This window comes from Lutra lutra, chromosome 9, assembly GCF_902655055.1.
Source record: "Lutra lutra chromosome 9, mLutLut1.2, whole genome shotgun sequence".
Lineage (NCBI taxonomy): Eukaryota > Metazoa > Chordata > Mammalia > Carnivora > Mustelidae > Lutra > Lutra lutra.
In genome coordinates this window covers 136,546,105-136,570,393 of record NC_062286.1, presented here as the reverse complement: position 1 = coordinate 136,570,393, position 24,289 = coordinate 136,546,105, and the positions used below count along the sequence as shown (strand labels likewise).

General features: G+C 45.8%; 1 protein-coding gene across 4 annotated transcripts in view; it reads right to left on the bottom strand.

Moving 5' to 3' along the window:
- Positions 1–774: 774 nt before the first annotated feature.
- DOK5 (docking protein 5) overlaps positions 775–24,289 on the bottom strand; it is a 156,581-nt gene continuing 133,066 nt past the window's right edge. For 3 of the 4 annotated variants that reach the window (XM_047746335.1, XM_047746336.1, XM_047746337.1), the window contains 2 exons: positions 9,013–9,133; positions 775–1,272 (listed from right to left, as the gene is read on the bottom strand). In XM_047746335.1, the coding sequence (XP_047602291.1) occupies positions 1,208–1,272; positions 9,013–9,133 (186 nt within the window). In that variant the 3' untranslated portion in view covers positions 775–1,207. The remainder of the gene's footprint in view (positions 1,273–9,012; positions 9,134–24,289) is intronic. The other variant, XM_047746338.1, reaches the window with a different exon arrangement.

Here is a 24,289-nt window from a genome sequence, read left to right as displayed (position 1 = left end):
TGCCCTATATTGTATCAGGGAACAATAGGGCAGTGACCGAGACACACACCATCCCTGCTTCCTATAAAACCATAGCCATTCTAGCCTCGGGACCTTCCAAGATTGAATTCCCATCTGGCAGTTCCTAGCAGGAAAGCCTGGGGCACAGACTGACTGCATCTTCAGAGGCACATGGCCACTGGAGACCCATTTAGCCGATGTCACTCTCTATTATAATTGCAACTTTATTTCCCTGTCATACTCCTCTGCCCCTGATGTAACAGGGCCTGCGTCTCCTCATCCCTCTATCCCAGATTCTATCTAGCAATGTGTCTGGAACAAAAAAAGATGCTCAGAACAGACCAGCTGAAGGAGTGAGCAGGCAGATGGGAAAACAGTCACACTGACATCAAGGACAATGCCAGGCAGGCTCCTGGCTCAGAAGGAGGATATCCACATACTCTCAGAAACACCGAAGATAGAAGAGAAAACCAGATCACCAGAATCCAGAGAACATGGGGGTAAAGAATGCTCATTTATTTTAAAATGTTTTACGGAGGGACTCCAAACAAAACAAAGGCTTTTAAAAAGGGAAGGAAGGGGGCAGGAGGAAGATGGTGTGAGAGCAAAACTGTAACCCTGAAAAGAAGACTAAAGGGTCCTTGGAGGTTATTTCTTAACCTAGTAGGTAAAAGTCAGTCAAAGCACTGATTTAACTAATTGGTGACATCATTAAAAAATAATTTCTAGTAGTTAACCAGAACCGTAATATTAACAATGGAGGAATACGGTATCAATGGATAACAAATAATGAAGAGCCATTTTATTATCAGTACCGACTGTCATACAATTGAAACACTCAGAAGGAAAAATCACAAGAATCCACAAAAGAACAGATTCAGAGAAGTGCAGGGGACACGGTATCTACAATAGAAAATCATTCTGTGGCATTGACTCCTTTCTGTCCAGCTGTAAAAGAGGGAACAAAAAGTCGATATCTACAGAGCATGTTTCAATCACGCTAAGATTTCTTTGTTGTTTTTTTTTTTTAAAGAAAGAGACAAATATTGCATTGCAGTTTCCCAGTGACCACCCAATTCGCCAGGACTCCCAGCCTCTTCCCTTCATGGCTCCCCTCGCCGTCATCCTGTGGCCTCCCGGTGGATCTGCAGCGGCCAACACATCACAGGTGTGTCACACAACGATTCTCCATGCTCCGAAGCATCCGTCAGTGCTCGGATCGGTAGGCAGGGAAAGTCTCTGTCCGATGAAGCTTCAGAGGGCTGGAGACATCTTTTCCAAAAAGAATTTAAAACCGGCGGTTATCTTTCAAGAAAGCACGCCATCAGGTTAGCTAGCAACAGGTTTCTACAGCACAGACATAAGTAACATGCAACACGGGATCACAGTGAGATGCAGATGAGAGTCAGGAGAGACAATGCGATTGACATGTCATTTGCACGGGGTCTTCACGCCAAACTACGATCCGATCCGACCGCTAGCCGCTACTTTCCTCCTTAATTTTTTCTCTTCATCAGCTCCCATGTGCAGGATATTGAAGGGGAAGGAGAAGGAGTCATGGGACTGTGACAACTTTGGTCTAGCACGCTCTCTGGAAACCCGACTAGAAAGAAGGCAACATTGTATTCATACTTAGGAAATTTTGTTGCAAGGACTCCCTAAAGCCCACACAGGCCTTATTATTTCCGGCTTAGGCTCCAAGCCAAGACAACTGAAGACACCGGGAAGGCAACACGGAGGGCCGGAGGGCCGGTGTTAGCAGCCTGCGGGAGATAAGGCAGGGGCCGGGCATACTTCGTTTATAAAGGGCCAGATACTAGATATTTTTAAATTTTGCAGACCATTCTGTCTCACTGCAACTCAAGTCCGCTGCCCGCCCCGTGAGAGCAACCACAGGGGATGCAGGACGAAGGGGCATGGACGCTCCAGCAAAACTGCACTGGCCCCCCCCAGGCCCTGGCTGGTCCATCCCAGTGGACAGGGCGCTGGATTTTATACAAGCGGTTTTACTGCCACCTGCTGGCCGGGGGTTGCCACAAGCCTGGGGATCCGCGCTGGCGGCTCTGGGAGTTCTCAGAAGGGGACAGAGCAAAACCAGCGCAACTGAACACGGCACTTTTCTTTCTTTCTTTCCTTTTTTTTTTTTTAAACATTTTTTTTTTAGATTTTTTATTTATTTATTTGACACAGAGAGATCACAAGCAGGCAGAGAGGCAGGCAGAGAGAGAGGAGGAAGCAGGCTCCCCGCTGAGCAGAGAGCCTGATGCGGGGCTCGATCCCAGAACCCTGAGATCATGACCTGAGTCGAAGGCAGCGGCTTAACCCACTGAGCCACCCAGGAGCCCCTCTTTCTTTCCTTTTGAAAAAAGTTTTTTTTTTTTTAAGTAAGTAAGTAAGTAAGTTAGGGGTGTGTGTGTGTGTGTTTATTGATTGATTGATTGATCTGACACAGAGAGAGAGCCCAAGGAGGGGGCAGCAGCAGCCAGAAGGAGAGGGGAAAGCAGGCTCCCCACGGAGCAGCGGAAGCAACCCGGGACTCCACCCAGGAGCCCGGGGATCGTGACCTGAACCAAAGGCAGACGCTTCCCCGACTGAGCCAGCCAGGGACCCCGAGGGCAGCATGTCTGGTAACCACACGTGTGGGTCAAACCCAAGTATTGCAGCGATAGGGCTGTGCCACGGGAACAAGTTCAAGACAATGATGTTTTTAAACCGGGAACCAAGCAAAAAGCTTCATGGGGGCATATGGCTTAGTTTAACCTCTATGACCTTCTCACAAACAGCCCTGAGCTCCATGAGACCTGTCAAGACCCTTTCTGACATAAGAAATCATGGATTTGGATATTTGCAAGCCTCAACACGGAACCACAGGGAAATTCTAAACCTAGTCAGTCACTGGTGTGCAAGAGCAGAGATTATTAGTAGAGAAGCGTGAATAGTAAGATGTCCAAAATCACAAGAAATCATTTCTTCCAACCTCCTCACCAGTCTGAACACAGATCCTATACTGTTTCCACTAAACACATGCGTACACACGCTGTAACACTGAGAAACTGTATGAATGAATTTGAACGCTACAGGGGGCGCCTGGCGGGCTCAGTCGGTAGAACATCTGACTCTTGATCCTGGGCTCATGGGTTCGAGCCCCATGTTGGCTGCAGGGATGACTTAATGAATTTGGAGGCTACAGGTAAATATCCCATACACCTTTATTACAGTTGGATAAAAATTCCCATACGAAGTACACTGTGTACAAACATTATTGATGCAAAACCCAAGTCTTCAGTCAAGAACAAAGCCCTTTCTGAACCTTCATCCATTGCCTCTTAGATTGTAAAAGTTTGTGAGAAAAGGGAATGATCGTATTCACTTGGGGTCACATCAGAAGGGAAGCACCGGCAACCTCGATCATCACACTGGCCAAGGGAATGTTTCTGGCTTGGTGTCAGTGCTATTATTAGCTTAAAGCCAGGAAATGGATTGAATGACCTGTCCCACATTTTTTTGCAGCTCACTAAGGGACCAGCCTGTAGACCCCATCTGGACCCAGACCTCTTCTCTGGCCTGCACAGGTCATAAAATGTTTAGAACTGATGGTGAATCATTAAATAACTCTAAACTTCCATAAAGGTGCGATCTCCCTGTTCTCTTGTTCTGTCTCCTGCCCCAGGGCCCCTGGGATCTACCAGGCACCCACCACACCGACCCAGGCCCTGTTTCACTGTTTGCACGTCCTCCCCGATCCTGACAGACGTGAGAGTTTGAGACTTTCATTTATCTGTCACCCTTTCACGTTTGCTCCCGTCTTAACCTCTTCTCTCTCCACCGATGCGCACACCATGTATGTGACCACGTTAGAATTAATAGTGAAAAGCCAGCGTGGATGTCTCTGAAGTAGCCACTTGCTTCTGGGAATCTACCATCGTTAAAATGAATATGCAAATTGCATGAGCAGGAACCAGTCCTCTGGAGGGGTTGTTTTCCTTCTAGGACACGTGCCTTTGAAACAGCCATGGTGGCGGAATTTCTTCTCACAGTAAGAATATATGCTAAAGAAAGAAAGGAGTTTTAACACCAGTCCCTCACCCACTAGCTCTGTGATCTTGAGCAAGAACTTGACCTCCAAGGGTTTCAGGTTCTGCCTTCATGGAAATGGAGAACACAGTCCTGCTCTCTCCGACTCAAAGTGTTGCCAGGAGAACCAGATACGGCAACATGAGGGACGCAGGGGAGATGGTGCCACAAACCTGTGGTACCAGTCTTTGATTTCCTAAAATTATCTGAAGTCAAATCTGATAAATGATGCCTCTTTGCTTCTTGTTTTTAAACAAGGGACACTGTCTTCCAAGGCAATTCCAATAGAAGGATTCTGGAAATATTAAGCAATGGAGAACCTTTGGAGCAAGAGAAAGATTCCTAAGAGGATAACTTTGAGAAGGAAGTGACAGAGTTTAAGAAGGGCCCCCAGTGAGGCTGGATACACCTGCTGGCTCCTTCCTCCCCTGAGCAGGTCTTTAAGAAAGGCTATCTTCAGAAAAGATACTCATTCAGTATGTCTTGTGTGCCCTGTAAGGAACAAATCTAGTACTTTTCTAATGGTGTGTCCATGTTTACTTAGATTAAAACAAGGAGAGAAAAGGTTTCATATGCAAATAAATTTGCAGAGCTCTAGTTTAAACAAGATAAAACAGATTCTTTATGACAGGACATCTCGAAACCTTGAAAACAGTGATTGGCATTCTCAATCTCCAAAAGGAGAATTTAACTTAACTTGGAGCATTTCCCCCAAAATCACTGGACCACACTACTGTTTTGGGAAAGGGCCATATCTACTGGAATTAGTACTCCTCGGAACACACTTGGGAACCCACCGCTCTGGGGTTATTTTATGCAATGCACTGCTGAACGAATCCCTTGAATACAGTGTCCAACTTGATAAATGCTTCTCTTTCCTGAGTCTCTTATAGGATTCATGATAAACCCTTTTCACATGTTGATTTTGTAGGTGCTCAACCCTAGAAGCATTTTAATATGAAAACTGGAAATGGGGCAGGAGAGGCAGTGATGGTGGATTAAATATGTCTTCGTATACCAGGCTGTGTCAAAGCGAGCACCTCTTCCCACCACCACCAGAAATAATAAATCCCAAACCTGGGTGCCTGGGCGGCTCAGTGGGTTAAGCCTCTGCCTTCGGCTCAGGTCATGATCTCAGGGTCCTGGGATCGAGCCCTGCATTGGGCTCTCTGCTCAGCGGGGAGCCTGCTTCCCCCTCTCTCTTTGCCTGTCTCTCTGCCTGCTTGTGATCTCGGTCTCTGTCAAATAAATAAATAAAATCTTTAAAAAAAAAAAGTAAAAATAAAAAATAATTCCAAAACCAACCAGCAGGTGGCTCTATAGGACTAAATTTGGAGAGGAAATTACCTGTTCTCCAACCAGATGGACTAGTGCCTCTGTAAGGTTCTATGGGCTCTCCAAGGTTAGCTTCCAGACCTGTCATCTAAAAAAGTCCTCCTGAAATAGCCCCAGGTGAACGAGCTGGCCAGAGGAACCATAACTCAAAAACATCATCAAAACAAGATATCACGGGCAGCGTAACCTCAGTGTATGGCACACACAGGCCAAGATGTCACTCATTTTCTTCCAGTTTCAGCTTTATTCAGGGAGTGGGGGGAAGGGAAGGAGGAGGAGAGATAGCATAGACACATCGGCAGATGAACTTATCCTATTTGCATGGAACTGACCACCTCTGATAAGATTTTAGGTAGTCTGAGAACTTTTTTTTTTTTCCTTAAAGTAACAAATTACTGGTAAATTGAGTCCCACACGACACAGACCACATAGTGGCCCTGTATCTCAATGAATACTGGTGACTCAAAAGTGATCCACAAGATAACACAAATGCAGACAGATCCTGGCAGAACACACAGTGAAGAAATCTCTCCGTTAACACTGGTACGAAATAAATACCAAAATAAAACACATTCACCGACACAGGTAACGAAATTCATGCACAAGCAAATAATCGGATGGAATGACTGGTCCCCAAACAGAAAGCAAATCCTGGTAATAATTCTGAGACCATTATCATGCCATTTTCAGGCACACTGATATTCTAAGATATTAGGGCGTTCTCCAAGTATTATCAGTGTGCCGAACAGGGAAACTCTAAGAAATCAAATGCAAATTCATGTTCAATGAAGACCTTAATATTTGACAAAGAGCAACCAAGGGAAGCTTTAACCATCATCTTCAAAACCTAGGACACAATCATCTTCAAAAGCCTATAGATCATCAATACAAAGCTTGAGAGTCCAAGAGCTCTGCGGAAAATCTGTGGTATTCATTCTCATGATGATGGCCATTAATCTCACTAGAACCTAGGAAATCACTATCCTCAGATTACTTTTCTGGGACTGCTATGACTGTGATTGCTTGAAAAATCTATACCAAGAAACTCGACCTGATTTTACGGTAATCTCATTACTTTTGAGTGATGGGCTGTAGGGATAATTCAAAATAAAAACAGTAAAGGGAATAAACCCACGTTTAATTTTGATGAGTTGTTTGATGGGTGACATGCTAGTTTCGATAAAAAGAAATAATGAGAACTTCTCCAAGGATGCAAATTTCTTTCTTTACTGTGATGTCGTGTACAGCTCTGCTGTACTTTTAGAGACACAGTTATTCCTACTATTATTTTGGAATCAGCGGATTGCTAGTCTTTGACAACCATCCTGGACCTGCGAGCTGTGCATGTCCTTCCACACGTAATATGGGCTTTAATGCATGCAGGTAAATTTGCAAATTTTGTTGTTTTTCTTGGGGAAAAAAAAGTATCCGTATGCTGGAAATAGAGCTGTTTCCTTTCCAGTAACCACAGGGTAGATGTCAGAAGAGTCATACATACCCTGGGAGCATACAGTGTAACAGTATCCACGACATCCTCTTTAAACCTAAACAGATGTTTTTTGAAACCCCAAAAGAGTTTGTAGAGTATTAGTACACACTGGGGTTCTGATAAGACCCTTGGGCTTCATCATTTCTGATAAATGTCTCCTCATTTTGGTGAAGGACAGTTATTAGATTAGTTAGGGAGAGGAAGGTGAGTGTGCCCTTTACATGGCATCTTCTACATCCTAAGGATTCTTAAGCTCTGGGATATTCACTAATAAATTCTAAAACTGCTGCATATCCTAGGTGTTCAGGTTACCTCACTCTTCGGTGCTTTTTTGCAAACATGCTGTTCTAGGGAAATCCCACCATGCATCACCTTTGATGCAAACCGACTTCGCAAATTACCACTCAGTATGTCAGGAATTAAGGTCACTTATCAATTTCTTCCCTAGGAAGCCTACATCACTTTGGTTCTCAACTTTGTTTTGCAAGCCTGACATGCACAATCTAGAAAGACCTACTTTCTTTGTAAAGATCGTCTCGGTAAGTGTAGAAAGTCAAGTTATAAAGCAGTTCAATAGCTTTGTGTGAATTCATGTTATGCGTACTTCCTTTCAACTTTTGATAACTACTATTTATCTTATTGTATATCAGAAAACATAGCCAGGTGCTCTAAGAGTATAAAGGCAGTGGCATACAAATTTCTTTACAAAAATGAATCTATTTAAGGAGAGGAGACTGCATAAAATTGAATCATAGTATAGGAGGTACGCCTATGAGAAAAATGCCGATAATGTAATTCAAATATTGCAAAACTTTCTGGACATGCTGGGGAACAAACGATCACCCACGCTGTGCTCCCCTCCCTGCTAAGGGGCAGAGCTTCGAGTCACAAAGACTAGACTGTAAGGACCCTCAGTGCACATTCACTCAACAAAGACTCAGGGCATGGCCACTCAATCAAAGCACTGGGGGATGAAATCAGGAGGACAAAAGAGATCCATTCTCCTTGGCTTTACTGCTTCCTGGAAGAGGAGGCCACTGGTCACACAAAACGAGATGACATGAGCCCTGGAAGAAGGACTCTAACAAGGGCGGCCAGCACCCTCGTCTTGGGACCACACATAGTCAAGATCCCGGGCCAGCTGTGAGGGAGTCTGGGGGGTTACCTTGCAGTCAGAAGGTAAGACCCAGAGATGACAAAGAGTGACCCAGGATGGGGGGAAAGAAAGAACGGGAAAAGCTCTCTGGGGGGAGAAATGGCCGCCAGGAAGGGCTGAAAAGGCTGAGTGACCAGGGAACAGGCGGAGCTCTTGATGGCGGAGGCCTCTGTTTCCTGTGGCCCTTCACTTGCTCTCAGACTCATTCATTCAGCAGATTTCTTTCTGCACACGAACCAGGTGCCGTCCTCCGCACACCTTTCTAAGTCCTGGCATCTTGCAAAGTTCTCCAGCAGGGGTTCCCCGCAGAGGCCTATTTATTTTTTTTTATAAGTTACACATGGACAAGCTCTTCTTCCATACTATAAACCATAAAAGCAGCACTTGAAAAAATAAAATGTTTAAATTTTTTTTCTCAGCATTCCTGCTGTCCCCACCATGGGCTCTTCTGCATCCCCTTTCTGAGCCCACTTTTCTGGAAAGCACGCCTCCTAGGGTTTGCTTCGAGTCCCCGCAGAACGAGAACCCGGGACCCCGCCCGGTGATTCCCTTTCCAACAGCACAGGTTCCTAAGCGTGGGCGTTCCCGAGGATCCCCTGGAGGGCCTGATGAACACACAGATGGCTGGGCCCCCTCCCCAGAGCTCCTGATCCTGGAACTTTCAGGATCCCGGAAGGGGCCTGTGCATTTGCCTTCTAGCATGTTCCCCAAAGATGCGGATGCCGTTGGTGCCAAGGGCACTAGCCTGTGTTCTCGCAGCGCGGACCCCTGCCCCTCCTGCCCACACCCTCCGCAGGTGTCTGCTCAAGGTGGTTTGCTCAGCCACTTCCTAAGATGGAGAAACTCTAAGGAGTGGAGGCCCCAGGGATCTGCACTGTAAACAGTTTTCCCAGGTCACGGTGATCGAAGGAGGACGCGCCCCGGGGTGTGGCCTCTACGCCCCGCCCCGCGCACTTACCTGGCAGGCGGCAGAGCTGCCCGGCGCTGTGCTGCCGCGTGATGTGCTGCCAGTAGGCGCTGCGGGGCAAGGGCACCATGGTGCTCAGGGAGGCGGCCCGCTCGCTCATCTTCATCTGGAGCTGCATCGAAGGGAAGAAAGGAACAGGTCAGCGACCCCGGGGGCTGGAAAAGGCTTGGTAGAGAACCCGAGCGCTGGGAGTAGAACCCGGAGCCGCTGGGGGCCCGTCGGCGGGCATCTCCCCCCGGGGGGGGGGGGGGGGGGGGGGGGCTCAGCTACTTGCTTTTGCTCGCTTGGCGGCATCCATTCCTCCCCCTGCTGGCAACAGCTTGTCCACTGTCCTCCGGAGAACCTCCCTCCCACCGGTTCAGCTCCGTCAATCTAGCTGCAGAGGCTGACCTCACCACTGATTCTAGGCATGGTGTGGTGACCTAAGTCAGGCCAGTTCCCATAATCCCTGGGAACATGTATCAGAACTTTTGTGTTAGAAAGAACCCACAGAGGTAAGCCAAGGGTTTTTGTCTGTTCGGTCCATCGCGCTCTCTCCCCCAGGTCGAGAACATTTCCTGGCGTGTGGCAGGTGCACAGCAGATGCACACTGCGTTGAATGAATGCGCTTCCTTGTGGGGTTGCTGGGGACGGGAGACGGGCCGGAGCCTGCCTTGGAACAACGAAGGGAGAGCATTCCAGCCAATGGACTGACTCAGAGGAAGACAGCCAAGAAAAGGGGGCGACCTTGGATCCCACCTAAACCTGGAAACTAGCCCCGGACTTCTCAATTATATGAGCCAATTTTCTCTTTTCAGTCCAAGCTGATTTGAATTGGGTGTTCTGTCACAGGATCAGAACAAAACACTGTCTGCTCTTCCAAGCGCCTGATCCTGGGTCCAGATACGGAGGGAGGAAAGGGGTCGCTGGGGCTGTTGTCTCCGGGTCCTGGGGAGTCGTCAGTGGCCGATCTGACACATTGGCGGAACTGACCCTACAAGGGAAGTTTCAGAGAGAAGATGGCCTCAAGGATGGGCAGGAGTTGAACAGAAGGATAGGTACATGGGGACAATACAGCCAGAAGAGCCAAGTGTCTCATCTCCACCCGCTCTGAATGCCATCACAGTTCAGTTTTATCACGGGTTAACAGAAGTGACTGTCTGCAATGTTTGATTTCCCGAAGTTGTCTGAATATCAAATAACCCACCTCAGTCTTACAAATGTGCCCAGAATTACACAGATCTGCACAAGCTTACGCAGTGAGACACAGTCTGCAAGGCTCTAGAACCGGTGGCAGGTTGCGTCTCTGTCCCTGAGGACCTGGTTAATTGCACTGAGACCCTAGGACATACTTGGCCATGGAAAACCGGAGGAAGGTAGATTCACATCAATGAAAAATGAAACATGTATGTATTGTATTATTAGGGAAACAGTGAGTTGCAGACCATTGTATCTAGTGTAATGCCGCTTTAACTGCTCATATGAGAAGCAGTGACATTAAATGCCTGCCCACTTGGGCTGTTTTAGAGTTCAGTACCTGCTCAGCACCTATCTAGCACAAACTAGATACAGGAAAAAATGAAGGATATATAATTATTATTATGAATTACAAGGCCCATTTAAATATTTTTTACTTTGGGGGCGCCTAGGTGGCTCAGTTAAAACCCCTGCCTTTGGCTCGGGCCATGATTCCAGGGTCCTGGGATCAAGCCCCGCATCGGGCTCTCTGCTCAGCGGGGAGCCTGCTTCCTCCTCTCTCTCTCTCTGCCTACTTGTGATCTGTATCTGTCAAATAAATAAATAAAATCTTTTTAAAAATAAAAAATATTTTTTAAAAGATTTTATTTATTTATTTGACAGACAGAGATCACAAGTAGGCAGAGAGGCAGGCAGAGAGAGGGAGAAGCAGGCTCCCCGCTGAGCAGAGAGCCTGATGCGGGGCTCGATCCCAGGACCCTGAGACCATGACCTGAGCTGAAGGCAGAGGCTTCACCCCCTGAGCCATCCAGGCACCCCTCATTTAAATATTTTTTTAAAAGAAAACTCTCCATTCTCCACACCTCATCTATATGGTAGATCCAGGCCTAATATCCATCCATTCATTCAGTGTAGCCAAAATAATAGGAGGCTTCATACCCCTAGTGACCAAAACTCATTCTAGGTGATGAGATTGAACTTGGAACAAAGATTAGAACCAAGTATTCCAAAGATAATTTAATTTACATGTGTTGCATTTACATACAATGGATTGAATTCCCAGTCCTATCGCAATAGGACAATTACCAAAAAGTGTCCCCCGGAAGAATCAGATAGCACTAGGTTTCATGGGGACATTTTTCTCCCTAAACATGTCCTATCAAATCAAAAGGGCAAAGAGCTGAGAACAGAGCTAACAGAAAAGTTCTGTGGTTGTTTCTCTATGTCTGTGCACATGAATGTCTCAAAGCTTCAGAGCAAAAAATGAAAACAAAGAAGCCGAAACCTATTTACCAGTGACTTCTGGTGACGTTAAACCTCCTTTACACGGGACACAGAAATAAAGAAACAAATAAAGAGAACTGGATTTCCAAGGTACTGGTTATTGGATTTTCCTCATAAAAACAGATTCTATTTAACATAATAAAAAAAAAATCTAACCTAAAGAAAACATTCGGGAAATAGCCATCCCGTCAAATTATTCACTACAGTACCATGAATATGTTTCCGCAGACCAGCGTGATTTGACTGTATTTTTAGATGGCTTATTTAGGAACAAGAATGCAATGACACCAACATCATGTTTCATGGAGAACGTGACACAGCCTGGCTGTTTCTTCCTCAACCCTTTGGAAGATTACCATAGTTTATGGAAAAAAGGGGGCATGTTACTTGTCTCCAGAGAAAAATAATGAAACAAAATCTTATTTAGCAATGCAATTCTTCAAGGGTGAGAGGTCATCTGGTGAGATATCTGTCAGGGAAGTTTCCACGTCATTCTTTTTTTTTTTTTTTTTCAATAAAGATTTTTATTTATTTATTTGACAGAGAGAAAGAGATCACAAGTAGGCAGAGAGGCAGGCAGAGAGAGGGGTAAGCAGGCTCCCTGCTGAGCAGAGAGCCTGAGACGAGACTCGATCCCAGAACCCCGAGATCACGACCCGAGCCGAAGGCAGAGGCCCAACCCACTGAACCACGAAGGCGCCCCCCCACGTCATTCTTTATTGCTGCAAGGCACCCCGAGCTTTACTCTCAGCCTCCAGGGCAGGGGACCTGAATGGACGCTCATTGGCGCTGCAGGTGGAGAGAGAAAGCAACGTGTTCAGAGGATTTAAACTTAGGTCATGTTGAGTACACAGAAAGAAAGGCTGCACTCTTCCTCCTTTTTCCTTTTTAACCTTCCATGCTTGTACATAGTTGGCTTTCTTTTTCTGTTTATAAAAATCATAGTAATTTCACATGAAGAAGTAAGAAGTAAAGATGACCCCAAACCATAAAATTCTGAAGTACAGCTGTCTCTGCTGTAACAGAACACGGACCTTCCCATCTGTAATTCTTTTGGGAAAATCAGTTTATGGGACGACCCCTCAAGATGTTTGCTGCTCTCTAATCAAAGGCATGGCTCCACCGAGAGACAGCTCGGAGGCTGGAGGGTGTGCAAGGCTTAGTTAAAACACACACACACGGAAACACGTTTGGTTAGAAATGCTGTCTTCCGAAGTCCAGACTATGCAGATGGAGCCCAGGCTCTTCCCAAAGGGTGTGCACCCATGACTGTGTAGCCACATGAACAAAGCCTGGTCCAGAGCTCCACAAGGTGGCCAAGCCCCTCTCTGGGTAGAGCCTATGGTCCCTCTGTTCACTTCTTTCTTTCTTCCTTCCTTTCTTTCTTTTTTTTTTCAAGATTTTTATTCATTTATTTGAGAGAGAGAGAATGAGAGAGGGGGGGAGCATGACAAGGGGAGGGTGAGAGCGAGAAGCAGACTTCCTGCTGAGCACAGAGCCTGATGCAGGACTCCATCCGGAGACTCCAGGATCCTGACCTGAGCCAAAGGCAGTCGCTTAAACAACTGAGCCACCCAGGTGCCCTCTGCTCTGCTCATTTCTTATCTCCTTAAACTGTAGCTCGAAGACGCTCTGTCTGTGCCGTAGTTTACTGAGGGCTTTCCCTCTCCTGCTAAAGGCTGTAATTCTACTCCTGCTATGCTGGGCTTCCCTTGCCCAGGAAGGGAACCAATGCATTTTCTTGCACCAATGCCCTTTGATATTAGAATGAATCATTCTCCAATTTATCAAATGCATCTGAATTCAGTGTGAACACAGAAAGGATGTTTTAAGTAGAACTGTCTACCACATCTGCCTGGCTTGTTCCCACCTTTCCATTAAACAGGTATCCTTGAACTCTCTATATATTTTTAAAAGAAGATCTAAATCATTGTTTTTGCATCCTGCGACTACTAGGAAAGTTGAATACAATCATGGAACACCAAACTACGGGATTAGCCAGCCCAGTCTCCTGTGCTATCAAGCCAAAAAATTAGCACCCGAGTTCACACAGCATGGTGGTAGCTGGCACCTGGTTCCCAGGACCTGAACTCCATCTCTCAGAACCTACTGACAGGCACCTACTTGCTCTCCACCTTGAATTTATTGAAGTTCAAGGTTAAATTCCAATCGCCTCCTAAAACCATGGCTACCAAGTGGGGAGCAGCCTTCACAGGTGCTCATGAACATTCTAAGTTGGATTTTTCCAGAGATTGGCCACCTGAGCAAATAAAATGGAAAGTATATTTATTCAGCTTATCGCCAAATACTTGTTGATTTTGAGGCATAGTCTGTAACCTCCAAGAGCTTTTGTCTACGACAATCCAAGAAGGACGAAGCAGGGGCGCCTGGGTGGCTCAGTGGGTTAAGGCTCTGCCTTCAGCTCGGGTTGTGATCTCAGGGTCCTGGGATCGGGCCCCGCATCGGGCTACCTGCTTGGCGGGGAGCCTGCTTCCCACCCCCGACACTGCCTGTCTCTCTGCCTGCTTGTGATCTCTCTCTGTCAAATAAATGAATAAAATCTTTAAAAAAAAAAAAAGAAAGAAAGAAAGACAAAGCAGAGGACATCTGGGGGCCCTGGGACGACAGGAAAAAGGCATCAAAATCTGAGCGGTGGGAGTGACAAGAGGACACGGGAATCAACGACGAATTGCTAGAGGAGTTACCAGGCACACAGCCGAATCCCCAGCTGCTTCCCCTGGGTCACAGGGGTTCCAGGAGCTTCACATCTTAGTTCATCTCCCAGATGACCTCCAGCACGCAGGAGGCTGCAGGATGTCTGATGTCACACTAGGCGTCCTTCATTGCTCCTTCTAAATGTTAGACTCTTAAGATGCCTGGATGTGTGTGAACTCACAGCTCTGGGGACGATATGCCCAGGGAGCCATGACGGTGGTTGGCGTAAGTCAAGGCTTGGAGACGCCAAAGCCAACATGGAGGCCCAGGATCGTTGGAAAGATCAGTGACTAAAACCCAGAATTTTAGAACCAGAAGGGAATTTTGGTATTTGTTTTGCTCACTGATGTGTTCTCAGCTCTCAGAACGGTGGCTGTTCGGCACACTCTTGCCAAGTGAAAGACTGAATCCAATCCAGGATGCGGGAGAGCGGGCTGGAACCAGCTTGCGGAAGCCAAGTATTACATTTTCGGAGAGTTTGTGAGCTGGTTGTTAAATGCAGCCATCAATAAAAATTAAATCATGCAAACTTACAGTTACATAAGTTGTATATATAAAATACACACAATTGTGTACATGGTACTCAAGTCACAACAGATGTATTACTCAAAACTCATTGCTTCCTGTTATTATTTTACTATCGTCACGCTCTGAGATTATTTGAGTCGGTCACATCTACTTGGCAGAGACGGTGTAAAAAGAGCCGTCTCTCTAGATCACTTCCCAACTCCGCGTTTGCACACAGGCGCTTTTCTTCAGAGGGCCATTTCTTAAACACTTGCGAGCATGTGAGTAAATCCAACCCAGAGTGTAAAAGAAGGGCCTGTGAGCCAAACATGGGGTACCAGACAGGCTGTGTGTGGTCTGTGCGCACCCCATCCCCCCACTGCTCACCTGGCGGATGCCTACCTTCCCTTCAGGAGTCAGATCAGGAACCCCTCAACATCTTCCTGACATCTCGTCTCTGTTAATGACATCTAGTGCTCCTACCAGGTATCTCTAGTTCCATTTTTTAAAAAAATTTTTTTAAAGATTTTATTTATTAGAGAGAGAGAGAGAGCACACAAGCATGGGGGAAGGAAGAGGCAGAGGGACAAGCAGACTCCCCATGGAGCAGGGAGCCCCATTCAGGGCTCCATCCCAGCAGTCTGAGATCATGACCTGACCTGAACCAACTGAGCCACCCCGGCACCCCTCGTGTTCCATTCTTACTCCCATCATTTCATTGTTTTGCTGACAGCAGCTGGACACCCCCCTCTCTATGGCAGACCACAAACTCCTGGAAAGCGGTGAGTATATATGTTCTCTCCATATCCCCAGCACCTCACTAGGGCCTCCAAAAGCCTCACAAATAGGGAATGGATGGAGGAATAAATGAATGAATGAACAAATGAACCCCACTTTTGCCCAGGCAGCAGGGGATAGTTTTTAGAAATCAATCTTCATCAACTCAGCCAATGAGAAGCACCGTTAGCCCAAGGCTGAATTCCTGCAGAAGCTCTAAGTCCAGGTTAAGTTAACGTGGCTTTCACTGGCTGGGGGGTCGTGGTCACGAGACTCTGCTTCCTCCTACTTTGCTACTCAAGTGATGAGCGGCAGCAAGGCCTACGTGCAGACGTGCAATCGGCCAGGACGGTCCAGCAGCTGGGGAGTTCAACTCCACGCACCTACTCATTCTGTTAGCAGTGTTAGCTCAAGATCCCACCGGGGGACAAAGACAGGCTTCGTGAAAGTCAAACAAATGCCTTCTTGTATTTGAACGCTCGAACCTTCTCCCTAAATAGCAGGGATGTACCCAGGTCTTTCTCTAACCCAGGCTAAGTGAGTTCTGCCGCTGCCCAGTGGCAAGAAATACTCAACCAATCACTGGTTGTAACTGATAGGGTTTCGAAGGCACAAAAACATTATGCTGCTGGGAAGAGAGACCGACCACGGAGTCAGAGACCGTGTTCCAGTTTACGGTGTGCGCCAAAAGAACCATGGCATGGGGGACACACCCTCGTCTTGTCTGATCCTCCAGGTGCCTCTTCTCATAGAACTTTTCTTTTCATGAGACAAAGAAAGGAAACACATAAAAAGTCATCAGACTGCAGTACAAAAGAATGAGGCCCTGCTACCTGCTACCCCACGGATGAACCTGAACACGTGATACCAGGTGAACGAAGCCATTTGCAGAAGACCATTATGTTGTCTGAGTCCACTTATAGGAAATGTCCAGACCCGGCAAATCCAGAGAGAAAGGGAAGGCAAATGAGCGGTTGCCTATGGCTGGGCAGGTGATGGCTACAGGAGACAGGTTTCTTTTGGGGGCGATGAAAATATTCTGGAGTCGAGGTTGGTGACAGAGACAAGTCTGTGAATATACCGAGACCATTAAACTGTACAGGTTAAGGGGTGTATGGCATGGTATGCGGACGGTACCTCAGTAAGCTGTCCTGAGAAAAGTAAGATCAGATAGTGTGTGCCCTACAGACTGTTAAAAAAATTCATGGTATAATAAACTAGTGGCTGGCGACTTCCAGTCAATCAGTCCCAGGGGAACTGACATGTAAACTTGAGTGACACCTGGCCCACGCGTGGTCGCCCACCACTATCAACATCAACAACACCGACGGGTCCTTTTAAAGACCTCCCATGGCTCCCAGTGAGGGAAATGCTGCTCGCCCAGGCCCTTCTCTCCTCATGATGGGCAAAACATATCAAGCCTCTTGGGAGAGGAGAAAGTTCTAATGACTGCTATTTATAGCTTCTCAGTGAGAAGCACAAACAACAAACAAACAAAAAACTGTCCTCCACACCACCAACCACTTTCCTGGTTTCTGCATTCTTCCTTGGGTCTGGCTGACACTTGTGGCTCGGACACTTCTTTTTTTTTTTTTTTAAAGATTTTATTTATTTATTTGACAGAGAGAGATCACAAGTAGACTGAGAGGCAGGCAGAGAGAGAGAGAGAGAGGGAAGCAGGCTTCTTGCTGAGCAGAGAGCCCGATGCGGGACTCGATCCCAGGACCCTGAGATCATGACCTGAGCCGAAGGCAGCGGCTTAACCCACTGAGCCACCCAGGCTCCCCTCGGACACTTCTTTTATGAGAGGGAGACCCAGAGTACAGAGCAGTGGTGACTCTTGGCCGGAACACGCCACCACATCGTCCTTCTCAGGACTCCAGCTGTTTTACAGCAGAGCCCTGTGTTTGTCGAAATCGAACAGCACGACAGGACGAGGCTTTCTGCTGCGGCGGTGGCTCATGAGTACCGTATGCTGTGTGTGTGTGACATCAGCCTGGACCCATTCAGACACAGGCTCACATCACCACAATGGCAGGTCAGCCCTTCTAGAACCCGCTCCAACCTCCTCAGGCTCTTAAACTTGCGCCAGGAAGCTCCTTAAGGTAACGAGAGCCTGGGGTTTGCCAAGAGCAACTTGGCGTATGCAAATCAGATCGGAAGTTTCCGTCCACTCCACCTGACTCCTGAAGGGACGGAACCAGGACACAGTCTGACAGTGGGATTCAGCCGTGAGTCAGGGCCGCCTCTCAGCCAGGATGTCTGCTCAACCCGACAGACTTCCAGAGCTCAGGCAGTTTTGACAGTATCCACGGTTTTAAGTATATATAAACCAACTTATTTTCTGTGGATATTTTAAGCACAAAGTGTGGGCAAAGTTGAGTCACAGGGACAATTCAAGAGAGAAATAGTAAAACTGTGCTCTGAAAAAAGTCAGCATCTCAGTGTCTCCCTATTTCCACTCACCAGTCAGCTTTGCTAACAGCACCCTCCCGGTTCATTGACGTTCTCCATTGGGCGTCCTGAACGATGCCTTCATTTTCTGCCTACTTATTCTCCAATGAAAAGAACATTTGAAAACATGCCTTACGTTTCCTCTCCAGACCATGGGTCAACGGTTCTCCAACTTCAGCAAGCAGAATAATCACCCGGATGGTCCCATCCTCCAGGAATTTGCATTTCTACCAAGTCTCCAGATGGTTCTGATCTCACGGGTCCAGGGACCATACTTTGAGAATCACTGCCCTGTGTCCTTAGGACCAATCATGATGGAGAAAAAAAAAGTTCTCCACTGTGGTAAGAGCCCAAGTTTGGCCAAAAATTGGGATAAAGTCTGGAGCTGCCACTAATAATTGCAGGACTCTGGGCTAGTTATTTAACCTCCTTTTATTCCTTATACCACTTCATCAGTAAAAAAGAGAAAAAAAATAGCTTCTACTTCGCAGCTAATTTTAAGAACATCCACAGCTTATTATGGGGTTCCGTCAATTTAGCAATATTGTAATTAAGCCCAATATCAATCAAAATACTATCTTTAGCGAGTTCCTGAAAAAGGTCTTATTAGGAGCATTCATGTCTTTTAAAACCTGAATATTTGATACTGGACTCTTCCTGGGTCACGACAGGAGCTTTAAAAAAATATTCAGGCAACAACAATAAAAAAGCCACCCAATTAAATCCCAAAAAACATAAATATGTTTAGAGAATATATTTAATCACCTGGTCCCAGTTAGTACTCAAGGCATTCAATGAATGAGGATGAACACAGCTCTTAGTGTGGGCACATGGATAATCGTAGGAAAAGGAGAAAATCCAAAAGTTCCCCTAAAACCAAAGTCTCCCTCTCCCCCACTTTGGGGAGCTTACAATCTCCAAGGCATCTCTGCCTATACATCTGATAGCATTTTGCTCAGCACCCAAAAGGGGGTGGGAGGGAGGTCCACATTTTGTTTATGGTCCATTTCTTTAAAAGTTGTAATCGATTGTGTTCTTTCTTCCCCAGTAGTGATATATTTCTGTTATGTTCAGGGAACACACAAAAGAATATAAGGTAGATTTGAAATTAGCCCTATACACATCACCTAGGAAAAACAAAAGCAAAGAAAAAGAGAACTTTTAACATATTAATAATTACCTTCTAGTCTTTTTTTTTTAACTATGCATGCGTAATGTGTATTTTTTTAAAATATTTTATTTATTTATTTGAGAGAGCGGGAGAGAGAGATCACAAGTAGGCAGAGAGGCAGGCAGAGAGAGTGGGGGAGGCAGGCTCCCCGCTGAGCAGAGAGCCTGATGCGGGACTCGATCCCAGGACCCTGGGATTATGACCTGAGCCGAAGGCAGAGGCTTTAACCCACTGAGCCACCCAGGCGTCCCTGTAAAGTGTATTAAACACAAACTGCACAAGTGTGGATATGCTGTTGTGCCATCCTCTTTTTTACATTTAATATATTGTGTACAGACCTTAACATTCCTAAACACTACTATCTTCTGTATGACCATGTTAATGTCTGTGCCTTACTTTGTTTGCTCGTTTCCTTATTTCTTATTTACCAGATGTGATAGTGGAATTAAATTCTGACCCAATCTCCTTCTTAACATTTTTTTTTTCTGCTAACCACAGTTGTTATTCTGGGACCCACTCTATCAACAACTATTCCAATAGTCAGTTTTTAAATGAATTTTAAAATTTAATGTTAATTTACATGTCAATTGGATTTTAGAGTGACTCAAAAATTACCTTTAAATGCTACATCAGAAAAGTAGATGACTTGATAATTTTGTTTTTATTCTTAAAGCTGTCTTACCTTCACATTATTGTGGCATCTGTACAACAGACTAATCTGTAGCCATTAGAAAGAAAAAGGCAGATCGCTGTTAAAGAGATGTTGAAACCACCCTAAAAATAAGGAGCCACAATTACTTATCTGTCCATGCTCACAGGGAGGGTTCATCACTGGGGTGGGTTTGGGTATCATCCATCCACACTATGATGGTTCTCAAATGCACACCTGGAGCTCCCCTCTGTCCCCTAAACCTCGGACTTCTGTGTGCATCATCCCATGTCTGCCTACGTGCTTCGCAGGCCTCTCTCGTTTAGCATATCCATTCCTGAATTACCATTTCTCACTGTCGACTTCCTCCAGTCTCCTCCCCTTCCAGGTAAATGGTTCTTCCATTCTACCTATTGCTCTGCTTAAAGCAGAGAAAGCCCTGTGAGGCTACCTTGTTGACTCTCTAGCCTACAGGACTGCTTACCCACCAGCAAATCTGGTTTTTCCAATCTTCAGAATGTGTTGAGAACACCCCACCTTTCACCATGTCCAGCCTGCCATCTTGGTCCATGTCACGGCACTCACCTAGATCCCAAGATGGCTGAAAGAGCTCCCGAATGTTCTTCCTGTTGATACTCTTATCCCACCTACCTGGGGTCTTTTCCAAATTTCAAAAGTGAAGTCAGCATATCTCCCCTTCCTCGAAACCCTTAAATGACTTTCCAACCCACTCCAAGAAAAATCCAAGTCTTTATCACAGCTACAAGGTCATATAGTGCCTGGCTTCTCATTACTTCTAGACCACACCCCCACTTCCTCCATCTCCCCACTTTATCTGCTTCGAAATCACAGCCTTCTTGACCTTGAACATGCAAAGCATAAAATGGCCTCAATACTCTGGCAGAGAGCTGAGGGTAGTTAAGGGTGAGCCGTGAAAATTTCTTAAGGCCCCCTCTGGCTAGAACAATGGGCGCTCAGAAATTTTGAAGGCTCACTCTGTACTTCCCCCAGCCCTCTACCAGCGCATCACCCCATCAGAGCAATAAACCTCCATTGTTCTCTCCTGCTTTACGCTGTAATGTTCTTCAGAGCAAACGCCAAGTCTTGATAGAATAGATTTATGTCTACTGTTGATCGTCTCATCCCCTGCAACAACGCAACAAATTCTTTGGAGACAAGGAGTGTTTCTTATTCTCTGATGTACCCCTGCTTCCTACCACAGGACCTGCCACAAGGTAGATACTCATATTTGTAGAATGAATGAATGTATTAATAAGCAGCTTTTCATTTTACATCATGCACAGATCCAATTCTTAATCCAAAAGTCTCTTTTTGATACTAAATACATCTCAAAATAAATCACAGATTCCTCCCTCGATGGCACCACATCCACTCACCAGTTTAAAGAACTTGGTAGCTCTGAATCAGGCACTGACGGTTATGTGTAAGCACAGCACCCCTCCAAGACCAGGCTTGGACAGAACAGACATCTCTCTTCTTCCCACACTGCAGCTTTACAGACCTTCCCACCCTCCAAGCCTCTACCCCTTTGGGTCTTCTCAAATGAGACTTACGAGAAGACGAAATCCAGGAGAAGTTAAAAGGAGATGAGAAAAGAGTTCTCAAAGAAGCTAAAACATAATTTCAGATCTCTAGCCAGAGAGAAGCACTTCAAATATCTCATGAATAGTAAATATGTTTTGAACTGAATCTTAAAATATTAGGTTTATTCTTATAAAATCCAGACCAAATGTCTCCCTTAAAAGAGAACAGTGGCTTTAGACAATACTTAAAAAAAGAAAAAAGACATAAAGATCAAGCATGTGTTTGTGGAGCATGCAATCTGTTTCCCGAGTCTGACAAATCCCTATTTCTGAAGTTATCAAACACACCGTAAGTACCAGCAGAGCTATCTTGTATGGTTCGGTGCTGGGAGTCATTTACTGAGATAACTACATTTGCTGCATTTTGTGGGGTTCTTTCTGCTTGATGAAGCAGATTCATTTAATCAATACAAACTGCTTAAAATGCTAATTGCTACGCTAAGCGGCCGTAACCAATCCCTCCTGAACAGAGATGCAAATGTTGAAAAAGTTCCGTCATCATTGCGAGGCAACCACGTGGTGCATGAGAAGATGGAATTCATTCTCACGGCAGTGTACAGAGGTATGCAGAGAGGCTCCTGTGCCTGCCTCTCCTCCACCTGTTGGACAGGTATCCTCCCCTTTGTGTGGGAGGAGGAAAAGGATTTAATTAGGATTTTAAGAGGATTTCTTAAAAGGGTCTAGTGTTCTTCAGTGAGAGAGCATCACATGATCTTGATTTCCCAAACCCTTAAATGCAGGCCACTGATACAACACATGTAAAGAGTGGTTAGTGTCCAATAATTAGACAATGAGGGAACTCTGAGTGTAACGACACTCCGTTCCCAGCAGAGGACTGTGTTCTCTGATTGGCATATATCTTCCAGAGAATCTTTATAGGTATATAGGACATCAAAGCATGCAGTCCCCGGCTGTGCTGTCTTTAGCACTTGTCCCATTTCTTCCAGGGACCAAGGAGCCAGAGCCCGAGTCAATTTAGAGCAGTGGTTCTCAAAGTGTGGTGCCCGGACCAGCAACATCAGCATCACTTGAGAACTTACTAGACATTCAAATTCCAATTCTCCACTACAGACCTGTGAAACACTGGTGCTTGAGCCCAGTGACCTGGGGCTCACTAAGCCTTCCAGGTGACCCTGATGCACTCCAAAGGTGCAGAAGCACTGTCCCAAGTCTCACCTCCCCACTCTCTCGCCCTTTCCCCCAGTGCCCAGCCCACAAACACCTACTGGGGCTCTAGAAGTCTGTTTTCCATCTATGCAAAGTCCCCAAATTTTATCCTCCCTGCCAGTTCCGATCAAATCCACATCCTGGGTGGGGTGCCTGCGTGGCTCAGTGGGTTAAAGCCTCTGCCTTCGGCTCAGGTCATGATCCCAGGGTCCTGGTATCGAGCCCCACATCGAGCCCCACATCAGGCTGTCTGCTCAGCAGGGAGCCTACTTCCTCCTCTCTCTCTGCCTGCTTCCCTGCCCACTTGTGAACTCTGCCTGTCAAATAAATAAATAAAATCTTTAAAAAAAAAAATCCACATCCTGGGCTTTACATTCCTCTCCTGACTCTTCACGTACTAATTATGAGCTACTGAGCCTCAGTTTCTCCCTCTATGAAACAGACCTAACAGTGCTTCCAATGAAATGCAAAGTACTCCAGTATTCTGGAAGGCAATATAGCAACACCGACTTAAATTTAAAAATACTTACAACCTTTAATTCAGCAATCCTGCTCCTGGGTTTACAACATTCAGTTAAATAAAGTAATATTCATAAACTCAGTTAAAGTGGGGCGCCTGGGTGGCTCAGTGGGTTAAGCCTCTGCCTTCGGCTCAGGCCATGATCCCAGGGTCCTGGGATCAAGCCCCGCATCGGGCTCTCTGCTCAGCAGGGAGCCTGCTTCCTCCTCTCTCTCTGCCTGCCTCTCTGCCTACTTGTGATCTCTGTCTGTCAAATAAATAAATAAAATCTTAAAAAAAAAAAAAAACTCAGTTAAAGTTAACATATATAAGTAAGAGCACATATACGGAGATGTATGATGTAGAATTGTTTATTAGTGACCCCCCAAAATCTGATATTCCCATAGATAGTCTAATAAGTGAGTGTCACATCAAGACCCTCCCTGAAATACCAAGCAATCCATTAAAAAGAATGAATAAGACCAACGCCGGCCACCTGTCTGTCAAGGGCCAGAGAGCAGGCAGCTTTGCAGGCTGTACCGCCCTCATCAAGCCAATGAATCAACTCTTTTGCTTCAGTATGAAAGCAGCCATAACAAGATCTCACTGAATGAGCATAGCTGTGTTCCAATAAAACTTTACTTACAAAAACAGGCATAAGCTAGATTTGACTAATGGGTCAGAGCTGGCTAACCCTTGAGTCAGACTTATGATAAATGTCTTTTAAGTACTGAATTTCCATTAGGTATTTACTATTAAATGAGAAAGCCCAGGGGGTAGCTTTAATATGTAACAGAATTACAATTTTATAATATAAACAATGACTTCCAAACACCCATGTTACGGGGCGCCTGGGTGGCTCAGTGGGTTAAGCCGCTGCCTTCGGCTCAGGTCATGATCCCAGGTCCTGGGTTCAAGCCCCACATCGGGCTTTCTGCTCAGCAGGGAGCCTGCTTCCTCCTCTCTCTCTGCCTGCCTCTCTGCCTACTTGTGATTTCTCTCTGTCAAATAAATAAATAAAATCTTTAAAAAAAAAAAAAACAAAAACACCCATGTTACGTATGTATCTATGTGTGTGTCTGTAGATAGGGACTTTTGTATGGGATCACATGGGTATAGAGAAAAACAAGGAAAGCAGAATACAAACTCCTGAACAAGATTTAGGAGTTGCTAAGGAGGGGAAAGGAGGGAATGGTATGTGCATACAAATAAATTACAAAGACAGAAAATACTGTCGCGCCAATCATCATCTCTACGATCCTATC